The sequence below is a fragment of the Myxine glutinosa genome, chromosome 5 (assembly GCF_964187855.1).
Source record: "Myxine glutinosa chromosome 5, kmMyxGlut1.1, whole genome shotgun sequence".
Classification (NCBI taxonomy): domain Eukaryota; kingdom Metazoa; phylum Chordata; class Myxini; order Myxiniformes; family Myxinidae; genus Myxine; species Myxine glutinosa.
The window spans coordinates 167,830,418-167,848,127 of NC_136265.1; the positions used below are offsets into that span (position 1 = coordinate 167,830,418).

Genomic DNA, 17,710 nt, shown 5'->3' on the forward strand with positions numbered 1-17,710 from the left:
GGTGGATAGGTTGGGGGAGTGACAAGGATGAATCATGAATTGATTGGATTTTGGTGAAGATCCGGATTTCGGTGAAGATCTACCAAGTGCCATTCTAGTGTTTTCTCATTTAGAACTAAATACATTCAAACCGATAGTTGGAATCCTACCATGCACTCTGGCCCATGAAGTGTCTACTAATTGGCCAAACATAGCCCGTGCCTCCTCCCCCCCGCACCCTTCCTACAAACTTACAAACTTCGCTTCGCTGTTCGTTCAGTCATTTATTTTACCTTATCAAATACTGCGATGTCTGTTAAGAAATGGTTTGATGCCTTAAGTATTGAACAAGAGAAAAATGACCACAGTGTGGTCACCAGCTGCGTTGCGTGTAGAATCATGAGGATATCCGTTGCAATATGCGCCACCAAATTCGACCAGTCATTAAATTATACGCATGCACTAGCGTCTTTTTTTGTCTTTCAGTTCTGGTGTTGTCCTTTGTTTTGCGACGCAACATGCTTCATCAACTGATTACATATAATGTATGGACATGAATGTTATTTCTGTTAATGTTAATGTTAATTCATTAATGTTAGTTTTTAATGTTAATTCTGGGTGGCAGAGGGATAATTTGAAACGGGATTGGTCGGTAGGGGAAGTCCGAGTGTATGCACATGCGCTATTCAATAATTACACCAAATTTGTGTCAAGTTCTGTGAAACGAGATTGATATGAAAACATTCATGTTGTCTTTGTTGCTACATTTATTCTGGTTTCTTCAAACAAATCGCGATTTTAGTACGCAATGTTCTTACCTCATACAAACGTACGTCCGAGTGTATGCGCATGCGCTATTCAAAAAGGCACCCCAACAACAAGAACAACAATGCGGTCCTCTCATAGAGCTGCTCGTCGCAGCTAAAAATTACAGCAGATTCCAGCAGACATACCAGAGCCAGACTTAAGCATAATCAAAACACTCTGGGACGTCATGGAATACCACCGGAGGGCCGGAACCAATAGAGCAGAATCCACAACTAAATTTGTACTTCATTTTAAGGACGAACGGTGAAATATTACACCTGGCCTCTTGCAACATTTCATGCAGTGTTATCACAAGACATCAAATAAATATTTGTGAATTAATAACCATGCACGTTTCCTCATCCCAGTACTATTGGTCATTTGCTACACAACTGTTCGGAAGATGATGTTTAAATAACGCCTCAGGAGGTGGATTAAGAATGACTAGGGAGGTTATGTCACTGCCCCATTTGACTCATTATATGTGAACATCGGTTTGAGGCAGGGAAGCGCTCTCAACCCACTCCTGGTTATCATGGTGATGGAGCTCGTAAGCAGGCATGTAAACATGAAAGATATTTTGGGGAGGATGTTGGATGAGAACGATCTGGTTGTTGTGGTGGACAGTGGAAGGCATTTGAGAAACATGGGCTGAAAATGAGCATGGAGAAGATGGAGGTGATGTGGGTCAGGCAGCAGAGAAAATAAATGAATATTAGGTTAGAGCTGAAGGAGATCAGACAAGGAAATAGGTTTGAGTATCTGGGTGGACCAGTGACCGGGGATGGTAAGCGAGAGGCAGTGGTGCTGAGGGGGATTCAGGTGAGTGCGAATGCATGAGGAGGTGGAGGGTGTAATGGCAGACAGAAAGATTTCAAGGAGATTGAAAGGAAAGGTTCTGATGTCGTGCGTAACACCGGCCTACCTTTACTGTCTGGAGACAGTGACACTGACAGAGAGATAACAACAGAGGCTGCAGGTTTGCGAGAACAACTACGGGAGTGAAGAGGGTGGATAGGAGAATGGATGAAGTGAGGGAGGAGATTGGTGTGCAGATGTACTTGATGGGGAGATTGGTAAAATACCGGCTGAGATGAGCTGGACATTTGGTGTGGATGGCGGAAGAGAAAATGGCAAAGAGAGTGGATAGGTGAGGGAGCAAGGTAGGAGGAAAAGAGGTAGACCGCGGTTGAGATGGGAGGATTATGTGAAGTGGGATATCATTATGGGTGGGGGTGGTTGGAGAGTGGAGAGAGTTGGCTGAGGACCGAGGGGAGAGGAGGAGGATCATGATCAGAACAGGGCAGGAGCTTGGTGCCATCGTACCTCACCCCTTTTAAAGGGAAAAAGAGGAGAACAACAAACATATGGGAAATAACAAGGCAGAGTGGTGCAATCCTCACTCAAAGATCAAATATGAGTGATTTTTCTGATCTCGTTTCAATTCCTCCGTTTGTAATGTCGCAGGCAATGCACAGGCCATATACTTTGTTGTCGCAATAAAGCTGGATACTTCCTGCACTTGCAAGAAAGTGAGTATGATGGCAGTAATATAGGTTTCTGGAATTGTAACATTTAAAGAAAATGTTTTTTTCCTGTACTACTATGCAGTGTAGTTTCTTACCAATTTCAGGAAGTGTTGTCTCAAGAACTTTGTCATCACCATCATCGTCATAATCGTCATTTTGTTGAATCCCCTCCACCGTTTGCAGGGATACGTCACATTCTGCAGGGCACGAGTGTAGTTGTACAATTTCTTCCATCTCTGGATCCACGTCGCTTGTGAGGAAATCAGCAGCGGTTTCCTCACCACAGTCATCGAATGCTGCCACAACAAGTGGACAGATAATATGACTTGCTATCATACTAACAGCAGAAAACTAGAGCGAAGTCGATGTCACGCCATCACATATCCCAATGGTTCCCACCTATAGCAAATATGAAAGATGACAAAAAGTTCCACCAGGATGGATCCAATATCAAATTTGGAGTAAAAAATACTTTTCCCGTTTTGACCCGTGACCCCACCTATGGGGAATGAACCGGGAGTCAAATCCAAAAAATTGTTACACATTTCACGCCTCTCCCGATGTTGATTGCATATACAAAGTCTCATTAAAAGACAATGTTTAAAAATGTGTCCTCAATTGCATTTTTCGGTATTGGACCTTTTGACCCAACCTCAGGGGCGGTGCCAAAAACGACACTGCTCTTGCACCTTCTTACCATGTAGTGATCACAACTCTGTTTGGTGAATTTCTGCCCAACCGTTTAGGAGATAGAGTGACAGACATAAGGAGCCAATTATAATATCCCACATGAAAAGAAAAATCGGCGGAGGGTTTGTAAACGTTTGCAACGGCAGGTAACATTGATGGTAAAGGTTTGCGCTGCAGGTTCCGACACACCCAAGGCGCCGTGTGAAGTGGCCCTTCATATTGCCACGTGCCGGAACCCGCAAATCCCTCTTATGATACCATCACGTACCAGATGGCGGTGAGTTCATTTCATCCTGTTGCTGGTTAAGGCTGCAGATGTCCATGATCCTGATTCCCTCCTCTCCGAGTTCGATGCGACGTCCTCCCTGTGACCTGTCCACGGCGTCCAGGGAGATCAACTTTTTGGCACAGCTGGCGAGCTCCAGGCTGATGGCGCTCAGCATAGAGTACAGAACTTCCACCAGCACGGGCCTTCCCACGCTCTGAAGATTCCAGAGCGATTCTACGAAAAGCGTGAGCTCGGAATACATCGAAAAAGGAAGCCTCTGCTTAGCTAGTGAGAATAGTTCTGGTCTCATGGTCGGTGACTCGGCACAGGCGATGAATATTCCTTTGCTTTGCATGTCCAGCTCGGTTACCACCGCCTGAGCAGTCTCCCATTTCAAGCCTCGAGCTTGCAGCCAGGCTGGAAAGGTATTTGTTTCATCCATGATCTGCCGAAGAAATAACACGTTCAATTACACTACTCTTGTCTGTTGTTGCACAAACAGCATTATAAAAGCTTCATTATCTCACATCCTTATGACTGCTCTGCGCTGCATTAATCTAATCTTAATTTGCTTGTACCTACCAAAAGTTTCACTGAGATATCAGAAAACACCACAGAGCAGTCAGTACAAACCTCGCTGTGAAACAACGAGTGAGAGATATTTGTTGTGATTGTATGGAGGTGCCAACACAAAGCAAGACCAGTAATTAATCCGTAGCTTATCCATCCTCGATAGCGTGAGCATGTCAAGTGAAAATAACTTTCACACTTTACTTGTTGTGTTTATTTTGTAATTTGTTTCTCTTTTGTCCATAACACATTAAGCTTTCTGGAGTGTGTTACAAAAGAAAAGACTGTCATGATGAACACAGGTTTTAACGGCTGACAGTTTACAAGAATATTCCAGCCACTATGGCAGGTAAAGTGAAGCTGCGATTTCTTGGCCCATCATCTTGGAGCAAAAGGGCAAGTGTTCCTATTGGCTCTTTGCCATTTGTGCATTACGAAACAAGCAACTGGAGAGTTCCTGAAACACAATAACTCGTGCATTGTTCGAGTGTAGGCCCTATACTGTACTTTAATTTTAATACAACAATGATTTAAAGTTCTTTAAAACATCCAGAAGTTTTGCGCTATTGAAGAAATCTTAAACCCTTACACCCTTATACACCACCCTATTTAACACGTCCCAGTGCTGCTTAGCTCGACATTCTTGGAAGTACAAAGAAGGTGATTTGTGTTCTACAATGTTCAAGTATATAATTGAATTTATTCAAAACAAAAAAGGTTGAAGTCATACAAATAAATTATTTCCTGGTGTTACCGCCGTTGACGCAGCGCCTTTTACGCCACCTTATTTAACACGTTACATTATTTCTTCGTGCCCGTTCTTTGTGTCCTTTTTGACGTCTTTAAAAAAAAAAAGTATATTTCCTGTTTGGAATGATTTTCAATTCTGTTTGACTCACAGACAGGTAGACAGAGTGAATTTTTTTATTATCTCACTCCTCTCTGCGCATGCGTGATCGGGACAAATTCAGAGCCAAAGTTCCGCTAAGCTGTAGCTTTGGCTTTTGATTCATGTTCCGATTCGTTGTGCACTTGGTTCAGCACCATGGCCACTTACTTGGTGAATTTAAAATAGACATTAAACGGAAAGTAAATCGTCCTCGGGTGATTAACCTGCGGAAGCCTTAAACTCAAACGAAGTGACCCATCCCATCCGTTTCGAAAACAACAAGTGGGATCTCACCGAGACTGTGGAAAAAGCGATCACGTACCACAGGAAAGCCAAAGACCTTCGTAACAATGCTTATACTGTTATAGAAGCAAGTACGACCGGAAATGTGCAGATCAGCAGATTCGCCAAGAAAACGAGGAATAACTCTAATTCGTACCAAACCTCCTCAAGTCTTCTTCAGATTAAAAAATAATAGCAAATACCACGAAAAACAAAAATATTAACTTCACTTTGCAAAGGTTTGAGGGTAAAATCGAATCACCATAAAAACTCGACTGCATTACAGAAACACTGTTGCTACCTACTTCACCATGGTCGACAAACGTGCACAAACCGCAAAGCTAATTTTATCAGGTACACCGAAGATGATAGTCTTGTGAGGCTGCGAAAATTAGCCACCACAAAACACTTAATCAAAGACGCAAATGAGAGGAGACAACAATTGAAATAACCATCACAGCAGCAATGGTAAAAATGCAATTTGAGGTCCTTGCTCCAAAAAAGGATAAAACACGAACAAACACGCAGTCATTGGCGAAACTACAAATGCCAAATTCGCGAATACAAGTAACTGCAAGCAGAGTCACACATCATTTCCTTATTCTGCTGTAAACTCAAACTCTCTTTATTTTCATTCCCAACAGGCAACAGCATCATTTGAATGATAAACTAGAAAGTATCTGAAATTGCAAAGTCTGTTTGTAATTAGACGTCTTCTTCTTCTTCTTCTATATGTTAAAATTAAAAGAACAGTTTTAAAAAAATACAAAATGAAAATTTACGATTACATGCAACCTTGGCCTTTGACATTTTGATCTAAAAAAAACAAACAATCGACTCCGACCTTTTGATTAGTGAACCAATTCAGTGACCTGATATGCAAATTCTATAAATATCAGGTCAATTGGTGAAAATTGGTGATTTTACGCAACCTTTGACCTTTTGATCTAAAAAAAAAAGCAATCGACCCCTACCTTTTGATTAGTGACCCAATTCAATAACCTGATATGCAAATTCTATAAATATCAGGTTGTAGCGGCTACCGCTGGGTATACACAATCGCCTTGCACCTACCGAGGATGCGGAGCGATCACCATGCCGGGCTCGTCCAGGACGCCCGGGCATGCCCGCTCTCGACTTGCCAGGCCTCGTCCGGGACGCCCGGGCGCGCCCGGGCATGCCCGCTCTCGACTTGCCAGGCCTCGTCCAGGACGCCCGGGCACGCCCCCTCTCGCCTTTCCCGGGCAAACGCTCCGGGATAATGTGTATATATATTGCTGCCTGATAAACGGGCTTTTCAGAGTACCCGAGTTGATTTGAGTTAATAAAGAAACTCGGATGAATTCCAGCTTTTTGTCGCGTCCATTCTTCCGATTTACGTTGGAGCAAAGCTCCTACATCGGTGACCCGACATGGACACGGCAGTTACCCTCAAACTGCCTACCTTCTGGGAGGCTCACGCGGCGGTTTGGTTCGCCCAGGCGGACTCCCAGTTCGCCCTGCGAGGCATCACGGCCGACGACACCCGCTTCCACCATGTGGTAGCAGCGCTCGGCTCCGCCACCGCGGCCCGCGCCCTGAGCCTCCTCGAGAGCCCGCCAGCCGCTGACAAATACGACGCGATTAAAAAGCTCCTCCTCGACGCTTTCACCCTCTCATCAGCGGAACGTGCACGGCGCCTGCTCGACCTGCCCGAGCTCGGCGACACGCGCCCGTCCGAGCGAATGGACTACATGCTTTCGCTGCTCGGCGAGCACTCTCCGGCATTCCTGTTCAGGGAGCTGTTCCTCCGTCAGCTGCCTAGCCCGGTACGCCTCGCCCTGGCAAGCACGACGATCACGGATCCCCGCGCCCTCGCCAGGGAAGCCGACAAGATCTCCGCGGCAGGCCAACGCATTGGAGAAGTGACCTGGAGCCCACCGCCGTCCGAAGCAACGCCCATGGCGCCCGAGCACCCGTCACGGTCGACGACCGAACTGCCGACGCAATTGGCGGCCGCTACGCTGCGCCGACCACCTCCAGCACGGCGACCGGGGCCTCCACCTGACCAGGCATGGTGTTATTATCATGCCAGGTTCGGACAGAAGGCCCGGACATGCCAACCCCGTGCACCTTCGGCAAGCCGGGAAACGGCCGGGCCGGCGTTCATTACCAGCCATGAGCGCCGGCCACACAGGCAACTTACTTTTCATCAGGGACAAAGCGTCCGGACAGCGCTTCCTGTGTGACACCGGCGCCCAACTGAGCGTCATACCCGCCTCCGATCAGGACAGGCAGTCCGCGGTTTGCGGGTCCTCCTTGGTTGCGGCCAACGGATCGGCCATCCGCACCTTCGGCCCGCGCAACATCACCCTCTGCTTCGGCGGCCAACGCTTTAATTGGACTTTTGTAACCACAAGCGTGCCCATGGCTCTGCTAGGCGCCGACTTCCTCTGCGCACACGGACTGCTGGTGGACGTCCAACGGCGTCGCCTCATCAACGCCGAGACCTTCAGCTCCCTGGCATGCACATTGAGCAGCTCCGCTCCGACCGAGCTGGCATGCGCCCTCCCGGCGGCGAACGAGTTTGCTCGCCTGCTCACGGAGTTCCCGGCCCTCACGCGGCCGACGTTTTCGGCCGTCGCAGTACGACATGGGATCGAGCACCACATACCAACCATGGGCCCGCCGGTCTACGCCAGAGCCCGCTGCCTCGACCCAGTCAAGCTCGCCGTGGCCAAAGCCGAGTTCGACGCTTTGGAACACCTCGGCATCGTGCGGCGCTCCGATAGCGCGTGGGCTTCGCCACTACACATCGTCCCAAAACCAGGGGGCGGCTGGCGCCCATGTGGCGACTACCGCCGCCTTAAAGACGCTACCACCCCCGACAGGTATCCGATCCCGCACATCCAAGACTTCTCCGCCCGTTTGGCAGGACGGGTCATTTTTTCAAAGATCGATTTAATACGGGGATACCACCAGGTACCTGTCAGGGCGGCCGACGTCCCAAAAACGGCCGTCATCACTCCGTTCGGCTTATTCGAATTCCTGCGAATGCCGTTTGGCCTCAAGAACGCGGCTCAGGCGTTCCAGCGCTTGATGGACGGCGTGCTGCGCGACCTGCCGTTCCTCTTCGTTTACCTGGACGACATCCTCGTCGCCAGCACGTCCCGGCCCGAGCACCTCCTCCACCTCCGAACACTGTTCGGGCGCCTCAGCGAGCACGGCCTCATCGTCAACCCGGCCAAATGCCACTTCGGCACGACGGCCGTTGATTTTTTGGGCCACCACATCACCAAGAACGGGCCGTGCGGCTGCCAACCAAGGTCGAGGCCATCACCACGTTTCCGCGTCCCCGCTCCATAAAGGCCCTGCAGGAATTCCTGGGAATGGTGAATTTCTATCACCGCTTCGTGCCCCGCGCTGCTCAACTCATGCGGCCCCTCTACGAAGCCCTCTGGGGCAAGCCGGCCAAGCACGACGTCGTCTGGTCCGCAGCAATGGACGCGGCCTTTAAAAGCTCAAAGCGGGCCCTCGCCGACGCAACACTGCTCGCTCACCCGGTGCTCAACGCTCCCATCGCCCTCACCACGGATGCCTCCGACTACGCAGTGGGCGCCGTACATGAGCAATGGGTGAACGGGGTTTGGCAGCCACTCGCTTTTACCAGCCGGCAACTCCGGCCGAACGAGCTCAAATATAGCACGTTTGACCGTGAGCTCCTCGGTCTACACCTGGCCGTTCGCCATTTCCGCCACCTCCTGGAGGGCCGACCCTTCACGGCGTTCGTCGACCACAAGCCGTTGGTTTACGCAATGGCCAAGGTCACGGAGCCGTGGTCGGCCCGCCAACAGCGCCACCTCTCCGCCGTGTCGGAGTTTACCACAGACATCCGGCACGTCGCCGGCAAAGACAACGCCGTGGCCGACTGTCTTTCCCGGGCCAGCGCGAACGCGGTCCACCTTGGCGTGGACCTCGCGCTTATGGCGGCGGACCAAACCACCGACACCATGGTGCAAGCCCTCCGGGCGGCGGACACGGGCCTCTGCCTGGCCGACATCCCCTTCGCGGACACTGTCCTGCTTTGCGACGTCTCCCAAGGCCAGCCTCGCCCCATCGTGCCCATTACCTGGCAACGCCGCATCTTCGCCTCCCACCACGGCCTTTCCCACCCGGGCCGGAAAGCTTCCCAGAAGCTGGTGTCGGCGCGATTCGTCTGGCATGGCCTTCGACGGGACGTCCACGATTGGACCATCACCTGCACAGCCTGCCAACAGGCCAAGGTCCACCAACACACCCAGGCCCCGCTGGCACCTTTCACCGTGCCCAAACGACGTTTCAACCACGTCAATGTGGACCTGGTGGGCCCCCTCCCCCCATCACGGGGTTTCACACACCTGCTCACCATGGTGGACAGGACCACCAGGTGGCCGGAGGCTGTTCCCCTCGTCTCCACCACCACCGCCGACGTGGCGCAGGCTTTCATCGCCACCTGGGTCGCCCGCTTCGGCGCACCGGCGGACATCTCGTCGGACCGCGGACCACAGTTCACCTCCGAGCTGTGGGGCGCGGTCGCCCGCAACCTGGGGGTCAAGCTCCACTGTACTACGGCCTACCACCCCCAAGCCAACGGGTTGTGCGAGCGATTGCACCGCTCCATGAAGGCCGCGCTCATGGCCGGCCTTCAGGACGGCGGTTGGGCCGACCGGCTGCCGTGGGTCCTTTTGGGCCTCCGCACGGCCCCCAAGGAGGACCTCCGGGCGTCCACCGCCGAGCTTGTCTACGGCCAGGCGCTACGCGTCCCGGGCAAATTCGTGCCCGACGCTACCAGTCCCTGGTCCGCAGCTCACCAGCGCTCGGACCTCCAGGAGACCGCCCGACGGTTTGCCCCCGTGCCAACGTCCCACCACGGTGACCCCCAGTCCTACGTCCCCCCAGCGCTTCGCACAGCGGAGTACGTTTTTGTGCGTCATGACGCACAACGGGGGCCACTCCGGCCGCCGTACGACGGGCCCTTCCGGGTCCTGCGACGAGACGACAAGTCGTTCGTCATCGACATCGGCGGCAGGTCGGACCGGATTGCGGTGGACCGCCTCAAGCTGGCGCATGTGGACATCGACCAACCGTCACGGTTGGCCCTTCCGCCGTGGCGAGGCCGCCCCCCGTCCATGGTGCCCCCCACTCGACCGCCCACCACCACACCGGACCCCCCCCCCCCCCCACGACCCGCCAGGGGTCGCTTCGGCCGGGTCATCAGGACCCCCCTTAAATTGACCCTGCCGGTGTAAGTCGATTCTGGGGGGACGTGTGTAGCGGCTACCGCTGGGTATACACAATCGCCTTGCACCTACCGAGGACGCGAAGCGATCACCATGCCGGGCTCGTCCAGGACGCCCGGGCATGCCCGCTCTCGACTTGCCAGGCCTCGTTCGGGACGCCCGGGCGCGCCCCCTCTCGCCTTTCCCGGGCAAACGCTCCGTGATAATGTGTATATATATTGCTGCCCAATAAACGGGCTTTTCAGAGTACCCGAGTTGATTTGAGTTAATAAAGAAACTCGGACGAAATCCAGCTTTTTGTCGCGTCCATTCTTCCGATTTACGTTGGAGCATAGCTCCTACAAGGTCAATTGGTGAAAATTGGTGATTTTACGCAACCTTTGACCTTTTGATCTAAAAAAAAAAAAGCAATCGACTCCTACCTTTTGATTAGTGAACCAATTCAGTGACCCGATATGCAAATTCTATAAATATCAGGTCAATTGGTGAAAATTTGTGATTTTACGCAATCTTGACCCTTTGATCTAAAAAAACAAACAATTGACTCCTACCTCGTGATTAGTGACCCAATGTAGTAACCTGATATGCAAATTCTATAAATTTCAGGTCAATCCGGTGAAATTGGTGATTTTACGCAACCTTTGACCTTTTGATCTAAAAAAAAAGAAGCAATCGACTCCTACCTTTTGATGAGTGAACCAATTCAGTGACCCGATATGCAAATTCTATAAATATCAGGTCAATTGGTGAAAATTGGTGATTTTACGCAACCTTTGACCTTTTGATCTAAAAAAAAAAAGCAATCGACTCCTACCTTTTGATTAGTGAACCAATTCCGTGACCCGATATGCAAATTCTATAAATATCAGGTCAATTGGTGAAAATTGGTGATTTTATGCAATCTTGACCCTTTGATCTAAAAAAAAAAACAATTGACTCCTACCTCGTGATTAGTGACCCAATGCAGTAACCTGATATGCAAATTCTATAAATTTCAGGTCAATCCGGTGAAATTGGTGATTTTACACAACCTTGACCTTTGACCTTTTCTTCTTAAAAAACATATTTTAGCTTTTGATTGGTGAACCAATTCAGTGACCCAATATGCAAATTAATAAAACTTCAGGTCAATTGAATGAAAATTGATGATTATATGTGATGCTGACTTTTGACCTTTTGACCTTTTGACAAAATTATGAACTTGTCTTCTCCGTATTATCATAATAAAGCTTTGATGAAAATTTGATGACAAAACTCAAATGTTCAATTGAAATTTCAGGTCAATTGAATGAAAATTAACGATTATATGTGATGCTGACCTTTGACCTTTTGACAAAATTATGAATTTGTCTTCTCTGTATTATCATAATAAATCTTTGATGAAAATTTGATGACAAAACTCAAATATTCAATTGAAATTTTAGGTCAATTGAATGAAAATTAACGAATATATGTGATGCTGACCTTTGACCTTTTGATCTTTTGACAAAATTATTAATTTGCCATTGCTGTATTATCATAATAGAGGTTTGGTGAAAATTTGATGACAACAGGTCAAATGGGGAAAAGTTACGTCCCAGACTGACAGACGTACAGAAATGATTACAAAACCCCGTCTCCTGCTTTGCAAGGGGCGGCCTAATTAATACTATACCATAAATATGAAGTGACTTCTCGTTTTGAATATGAAGTGACGTGCTCCTAGCAGGCGTGGTTTAAAACCAGGAACAACCAATCAACTCGGAGTACGTGAGGGACCCACGAGGGTAAGAAGAAGAGGCTGTTTTACATGGGCTCGCGAGGGGGTTTGAGCTAAAAGAGTGTGATTACATGGAGCGGATAAATGCTGTACTTCACTGTTCTTTGGTTTCATTTTGGGACTATAAGCAGATTTCTAGTTCATCACCCGCTCGCTGTTCACGACAACCCGACGAACTTTTATACTTTCCGGGGTTATTTTTTTCTTCCGCCATTTTAGATCGCCTTTTGCAGGTGAAATATTCATTTTTTTTTAAACCACCACTTGAATCACTCCGAAGTATTGGTGTTTTAGTCTCCGGAAAATCATCATCTTGTAGCGGCTACCGCTGGGTTTTCACAATCGCCTTGCACCTATCAAGGACGCGGAGCGATCACCATGCCGGGCTCGTCCAGGACGCCCGGGCAGGCCCGCGCTCAACTTGCCAGGCCTCGGTCGGGACGCCCGGGCATGCCCGGGCATGCCCGGGCAGGCTCGCCCTCAACTTGCCAGGCCGCAGCCAGGACGCTGGGCCACGTCCCCTCTCGCCTTTCCTGGGCAAACGCTCCGGGATAATATTGTTATAGATCGCGGTTTGGATGTTATAGACCGAGCGGTGGTGTAAAACCGCGACCTAACAAAACTCACCCGATTCACCCAGAACTTTGGCCGTATCGCACCCTAGCTGCTCAATGAGGGAAAAGACAAAAGCGACGCAATGTAAGAGGAAAAGGAATTAAAACGAGAAGACGTACAGACGAGTAATGGGGTTTATTATTTACACACACAAGCAAAAAGGAGCAATCAAGTTTATTTACAACACATAAGACGCAGGTGACACAGTGCAAATACTAGCTTATCTACAGGCTTAACTTATCCCAGGACAGAACAAACAAAAGACTGACTCACGCGGGGAATTGCAGGAATCGCAGGATGTGGATGGCTGGAGGGAGAGGGAGGTCCAAGGGGGGGTCATGCAGCACGATCGGCGCGTTTAGCAGCCGCCGTTCCTTTTCGGCCCTGCTCCAAACCGCCGCCCAGGCCCCAAGCGGCTGCCGGGTGTCGCTGCTGCTGCCGCCTCCATTTGCCTTGCCAGGCCTTGTCCCACTCGTCTGGTCCAAACCCTCCACTCTTTCTTGGTCCCTCACTCTGACCACCGACTCCTCACCGCAACCAACTCTGTGCAACCAACTCTGACCAACGGTGCAACCAACCCTGCGCAGCCAACTCTGCGCAACCAACTCTGTGCAACCAACCAACTGTCCAACCACCTCTCCTTTTACTTCCGTGCGCGCCTTTTTATAGCGCCTCCAGCGATCACGCCCCCGGCGCTTTGGACACGCCCATCGGGGCGCTCACCTCGGCCCTGGCTGGTCGCACGACCCTCGGGCTCCGCCCCGGACGACGACGGGCGGGCGCGCCCCTCCCCTCCTCTGACGAGGTGGAGACACGCCTTTCTTCCCTGACTCGAGCCTCGTGGTCAATGGCGGTTATTGGAGGGGAGGGAAAGGGAGATTTTTGGGGATGGGAAGGAAAGGGGGTCTATTCTCTTTCACTGGTGCAATGGAGTATTTCAATTAATGGAAGACACAGCCTTACGCTAATACACATAATAAGGATATAACTGTCAAAAGAAAGGATATATCGTGTCCTGCATATATGTTTTATGGACTAACTACGGAAACGCCCTTTGACCTTTATACAACCACAAACGGAGGGAGGAGGGGTGATATTTTACAACAACCTTTTACAACAACATTTTACCACAACAACAAAATAAAAAAACATTCTCATATCCACAACAATATGTATATATATTGCTGCCCGATAAACGAGCTTTTCAGAGTGCCTGAGTGTTTGGTTTGATTAAAGCAACTCGGGTGAATTCCAGCTTTTTGTCGCGTCCATTCTTCCGATCGACGTGGGAGCCCCAGCTCCTTCATTGGTGACCTACCGACATGGACACGGCAGTCGCCCTTAAACTGCCTACCTTCTGGGAGGCTCACGCGGCGGTTTGGTTCGCACAGGCGGATTCCCTGTTCGCCCTGCGAGGCATCACGGCCGACGACACCCGCTTCCACCATGTGGTAGCAGCGCTCGGTTCGGCCACCGCGGCCCGCGCCCTGAGCCTCCTCGAGAGCCCGCCAGCCGCTGAAAAATACGGCGCGATTAAGAAGCTTCTCCTCGACGCTTTCGCCCTCCCATCGGCAGAACGCGCACGGCGCCTGCTCGACCTGCCCGAGCTCGGCGACACGTGCCCTTCCGAGCGAATGGACTACATGCTTTCACTGCTCGGCGAGCACTCTCCGGCATTCCTGTTCCGGGAGCTGTTCCTCCGTCAGCTGCCTAACCCGGTACGCCTCGCCCTGGCAAGCACGACGATCACAGATCCCCGGGCCCTTGCCAGAGAAGCCGACAAGATCTCCGCCGCAGGTCAGCGCATCGCAGCGGCGACATGGGACCCACCGCCGTCCGACGCAACACTCATGGCGCCCGAGCACCCGGCACGGTCGACGACCGAACTGCCGACGCAATTGGTGGCCGCTACACCGAGCCGACCACCTCCAGCACGACGACCGGGGCCTCCACCTGACCAAGCGTGGTGTTACTATCATGCCAGGTTCGGACAGAAGGCCCGGACATGCCGACCCCCGTGCACCTTCGGCAGGCCGGGAAACGGCCGGGCCGGCGTTCATTACCAGCCATGAGCGCCAGCCACACGGGCAACTTACTGTTCATCACGGATAAAGCGTCCGGACGGTGCTTCCTGTGCGACACCGGCGCCCAACTGAGCGTCATACCCGCCTCTGACCAGGACAGGCAGTCCGCGGTTTGCGGCCCCTCCTTGGTTGCGGCCAACGGATCGACCATCCGCACCTTCGGCCCACGCAACGTCACCCTCTGCTTCGGCGGCCAACGCTTTGCTTGGACGTTTGTAACCGCAAACGTGCCCATGGCTCTGCTAGGCGCCGACTTCCTCTGCACACACGGACTGCTGGTGGACGTCCAACGGCGTCATTTAATCAACGCCGAAACCTTCAGCTCCCTGGTATGCACATTGAGCAGCTCCGCGCCGACCGAGCTGGCATGCGCCGTCCCGGCGGCGAATGAGTTTGCTCGCCTGCTCACGGAGTTCCCGGCCCTCACGCGGCCGAGGTTTTCGGCCGTCGCAGTACGGCATGGGATCGAGCACCACATACCAACCACGGGCCCGCCGGTCTACGCCAGGGCCCGCCGCCTCGACCCAGCCAAGCTCGCCGTGGCGAAGGCCGAATTCGACGCGTTGGAACACCTCGGCATCGTGCGGCGCTCCGATAGCGCGTGGGCCTCGCCACTGCACATCGTGCCAAAGCTGGGGGGTGGATGGCACCCGTGTGGCGACTACCGCCGTCTCAATGACGCTACCACCCCCGACAGGTACCCGATCCCGCATATCCAAGACTTCTCCGCCCGTCTGGCGGGACGGGTCATTTTTTCGAAAATTGATCTCATACGGGGATATCACCAGGTACCTGTCAGGGCAGCCGACGTCCCTAAAACGGCAGTCATCACGCCGTTCGGCTTATTCGAATTCTTGCGGATGCCGTTTGGTCTCAAGAACGCGGCTCAGGCGTTCCAGCGCTTGATGGACGGCGTGCTGCGTGACCTGCCGTTCCTTTTCGTTTACCTGGACGACATCCTCGTCGTCAGCACGTCCCGGGCCGAGCACCTCCTCCACCTCCGAACACTGTTCGGGCGCCTCAGCGAGCACGGCCTCATCGTCAACCCGGCCAAATGCCACTTCGGCACGACAGCCGTTGATTTTTTGGGCCACCACATCACCAAGAACGGGGCCGTGCCGCTGCCAACCAAGGTCGAGGCCATCACCACGTTCCCGCGTCCCCGCACCATAAAGGCCCTGCAGGAATTCCTGGGAATGGTGAATTTTTATCACCGCTTCGTGCCCCGCGCTGCTCAACTCATGCGGCCCCTCTACGAAGCCCTCCGGGGCAAGCCGGCCAAGCACGACATCGCCTGGTCTGCAGCAATGGATGCGGCCTTCCAAAGCTCAAAGCGGGCCCTCACCGACGCAACACTGCTCGCTCACCCGGTGCTCAACGCTCCCATCGCCCTCACCACGGATGCCTCCGACTACGCGGTGGGCGCCGTACATGAGCAATGGGTGAACGGGGTTTGGCAGCCACTCGCTTTTTTCAGCCGGCCGCTTTGGCCGAACGAGCTCAAATACAGCACGTTTGACCGGGAGCTCCTCGGTCTACACCTGGCCGTCCGCCATTTCCGCCACCTCCTGGAGGGCCGACCTTTCACGGCGTTCGTCGACCACAAGCCGTTGGTTTACGCCATGGCCAAGGTCACAGAGCCGTGGCCGGCCCGCCAACAGCGCCACCTCTCCGCCGTGTCGGAGTTTACCATGGACATACGGCACGTCGCCGGCAAAAACAACGCCGTGGCCGACTGTCTTTCCCGGGCCAGCGCGAACGCGGTCCATCTGGGCGTGGACTTTGTGCTTATGGCGGCGGACCAAACCACCGACACCACGGTGCAAGCCCTCCGGGCGGCGGACACGGGCCTCCGCCTGGCCGACATCCCCTTCGCGGACACTGTCCTGCTCTGCGATGTCTCCCAAGGCCAGCCTCGCCCCATCGTGCCCGTCACCTGGCAACGCCGCATCTTCGCCTCCCTCCACGGCCTTTCCCACCCGGGCCGGAAAGCTTCCCAGAAGCTGGTGTCGGCGCGATTCGTCTGGCACAGCCTTCGTCGGGACGTCCGCGATTGGACCAGCACCTGCATGGCCTGCCAACGGGCCAAGGTCCACCGACACACCCAGGCCCCGCTGGCACCTTTCACCGTGCCCGAACGACGTTTCGACCACGTCAACGTGGATCTGGTGGGCCCCCTCCCCCCGTCACGGGGGTTCACACACCTGCTCACCATGGTGGACAGGACCACCAGGTGGCCGGAGGCCATTCCCCTCATCTCCACCACCACCGCCGACGTGGCGCAGGCTTTCATCGCCACCTGGGTCGCCCGCTTCGGCGCACCGGCGGACATCTCGTCAGACCGCGGACCACAGTTCACCTCCGAGCTGTGGGGTGCGGTCGCCCGCAACCTGGGGGTCAAGCTCCACCGTACTACGGCCTACCACCCCCAAGCAAACGGGTTGTGCGAGCGATTCCACCGCTCCATGAAGGCCGCGCTCATGGCCGGCCTTCAAGACGGCGGTTGGGCCGACCGGCTGCCGTGGGTCCTTTTGGGCCTCCGCACGGCCCCCAAGGAGAACCTCCAGGCATCCACCGCCGAACGGTTCTATGGCCAGGCGTTACGCGTCCCGGGCGAATTCGTGCCCGACGCTACCAGTCCCTGGTCCGCAGCTCACCAGCGCTCGGACCTGCAGGAGGCCGCCCGACGGTTTGCCCCCGTGCCAACATCCCACCACGGTGACCCCCAGTCCTACGTCCCCCCAGCACTTCGCACAGCGGAGTATGTTTTTGTGCGTCACGACGCACATCGGGGGCCACTCCGGCCGCCGTACGACGGGCCCTTCCGGGTGCTGCGACGGGACGACAAGTCGTTCGTCATCGACATCGGCGGCAGGTCGGACCGGATTGCGGTGGACCGCCTCAAGCCGGCGCACGTGGACGTCGACCACCCACCACGGGTGGCCCTTCCGCTGCGGCGAGGCCGCCCCCCGTCCACGGT

The 17,710-nt window shown here is 53.2% G+C and overlaps 2 protein-coding genes across 9 annotated transcripts in view; one reads left to right on the forward strand and one right to left on the reverse strand.

Annotated features, from left to right (window-relative positions):
* LOC137426758 (uncharacterized) overlaps positions 1-5,198 on the reverse strand; it is a 72,862-nt gene extending 67,664 nt beyond the window's left edge. For 6 of the 8 annotated variants that reach the window (XM_078779053.1, XM_078779050.1, XM_078779047.1 and 3 more), the window contains exon 1: positions 5,027-5,113. Coding sequence is in view for 2 of the 8 variants with exons in the window: in XM_078779052.1 (XP_078635178.1) it covers positions 2,411-2,611; positions 3,274-3,715 (643 nt within the window). In the remaining 6 variants the exon portion in view is untranslated. Of the gene's footprint in view, positions 1-2,410; positions 2,612-3,273; positions 3,719-5,026 lie in introns of all 8 variants that reach the window. The other 2 variants (XM_078779052.1, XM_068115606.2) reach the window with 2 other exon arrangements.
* Positions 1-17,710, forward strand: part of LOC144892419 (uncharacterized) — a 748,105-nt gene that overhangs the window by 505,998 nt on the left and 224,397 nt on the right. The gene's annotated exons all lie outside the window — the stretch shown is intronic.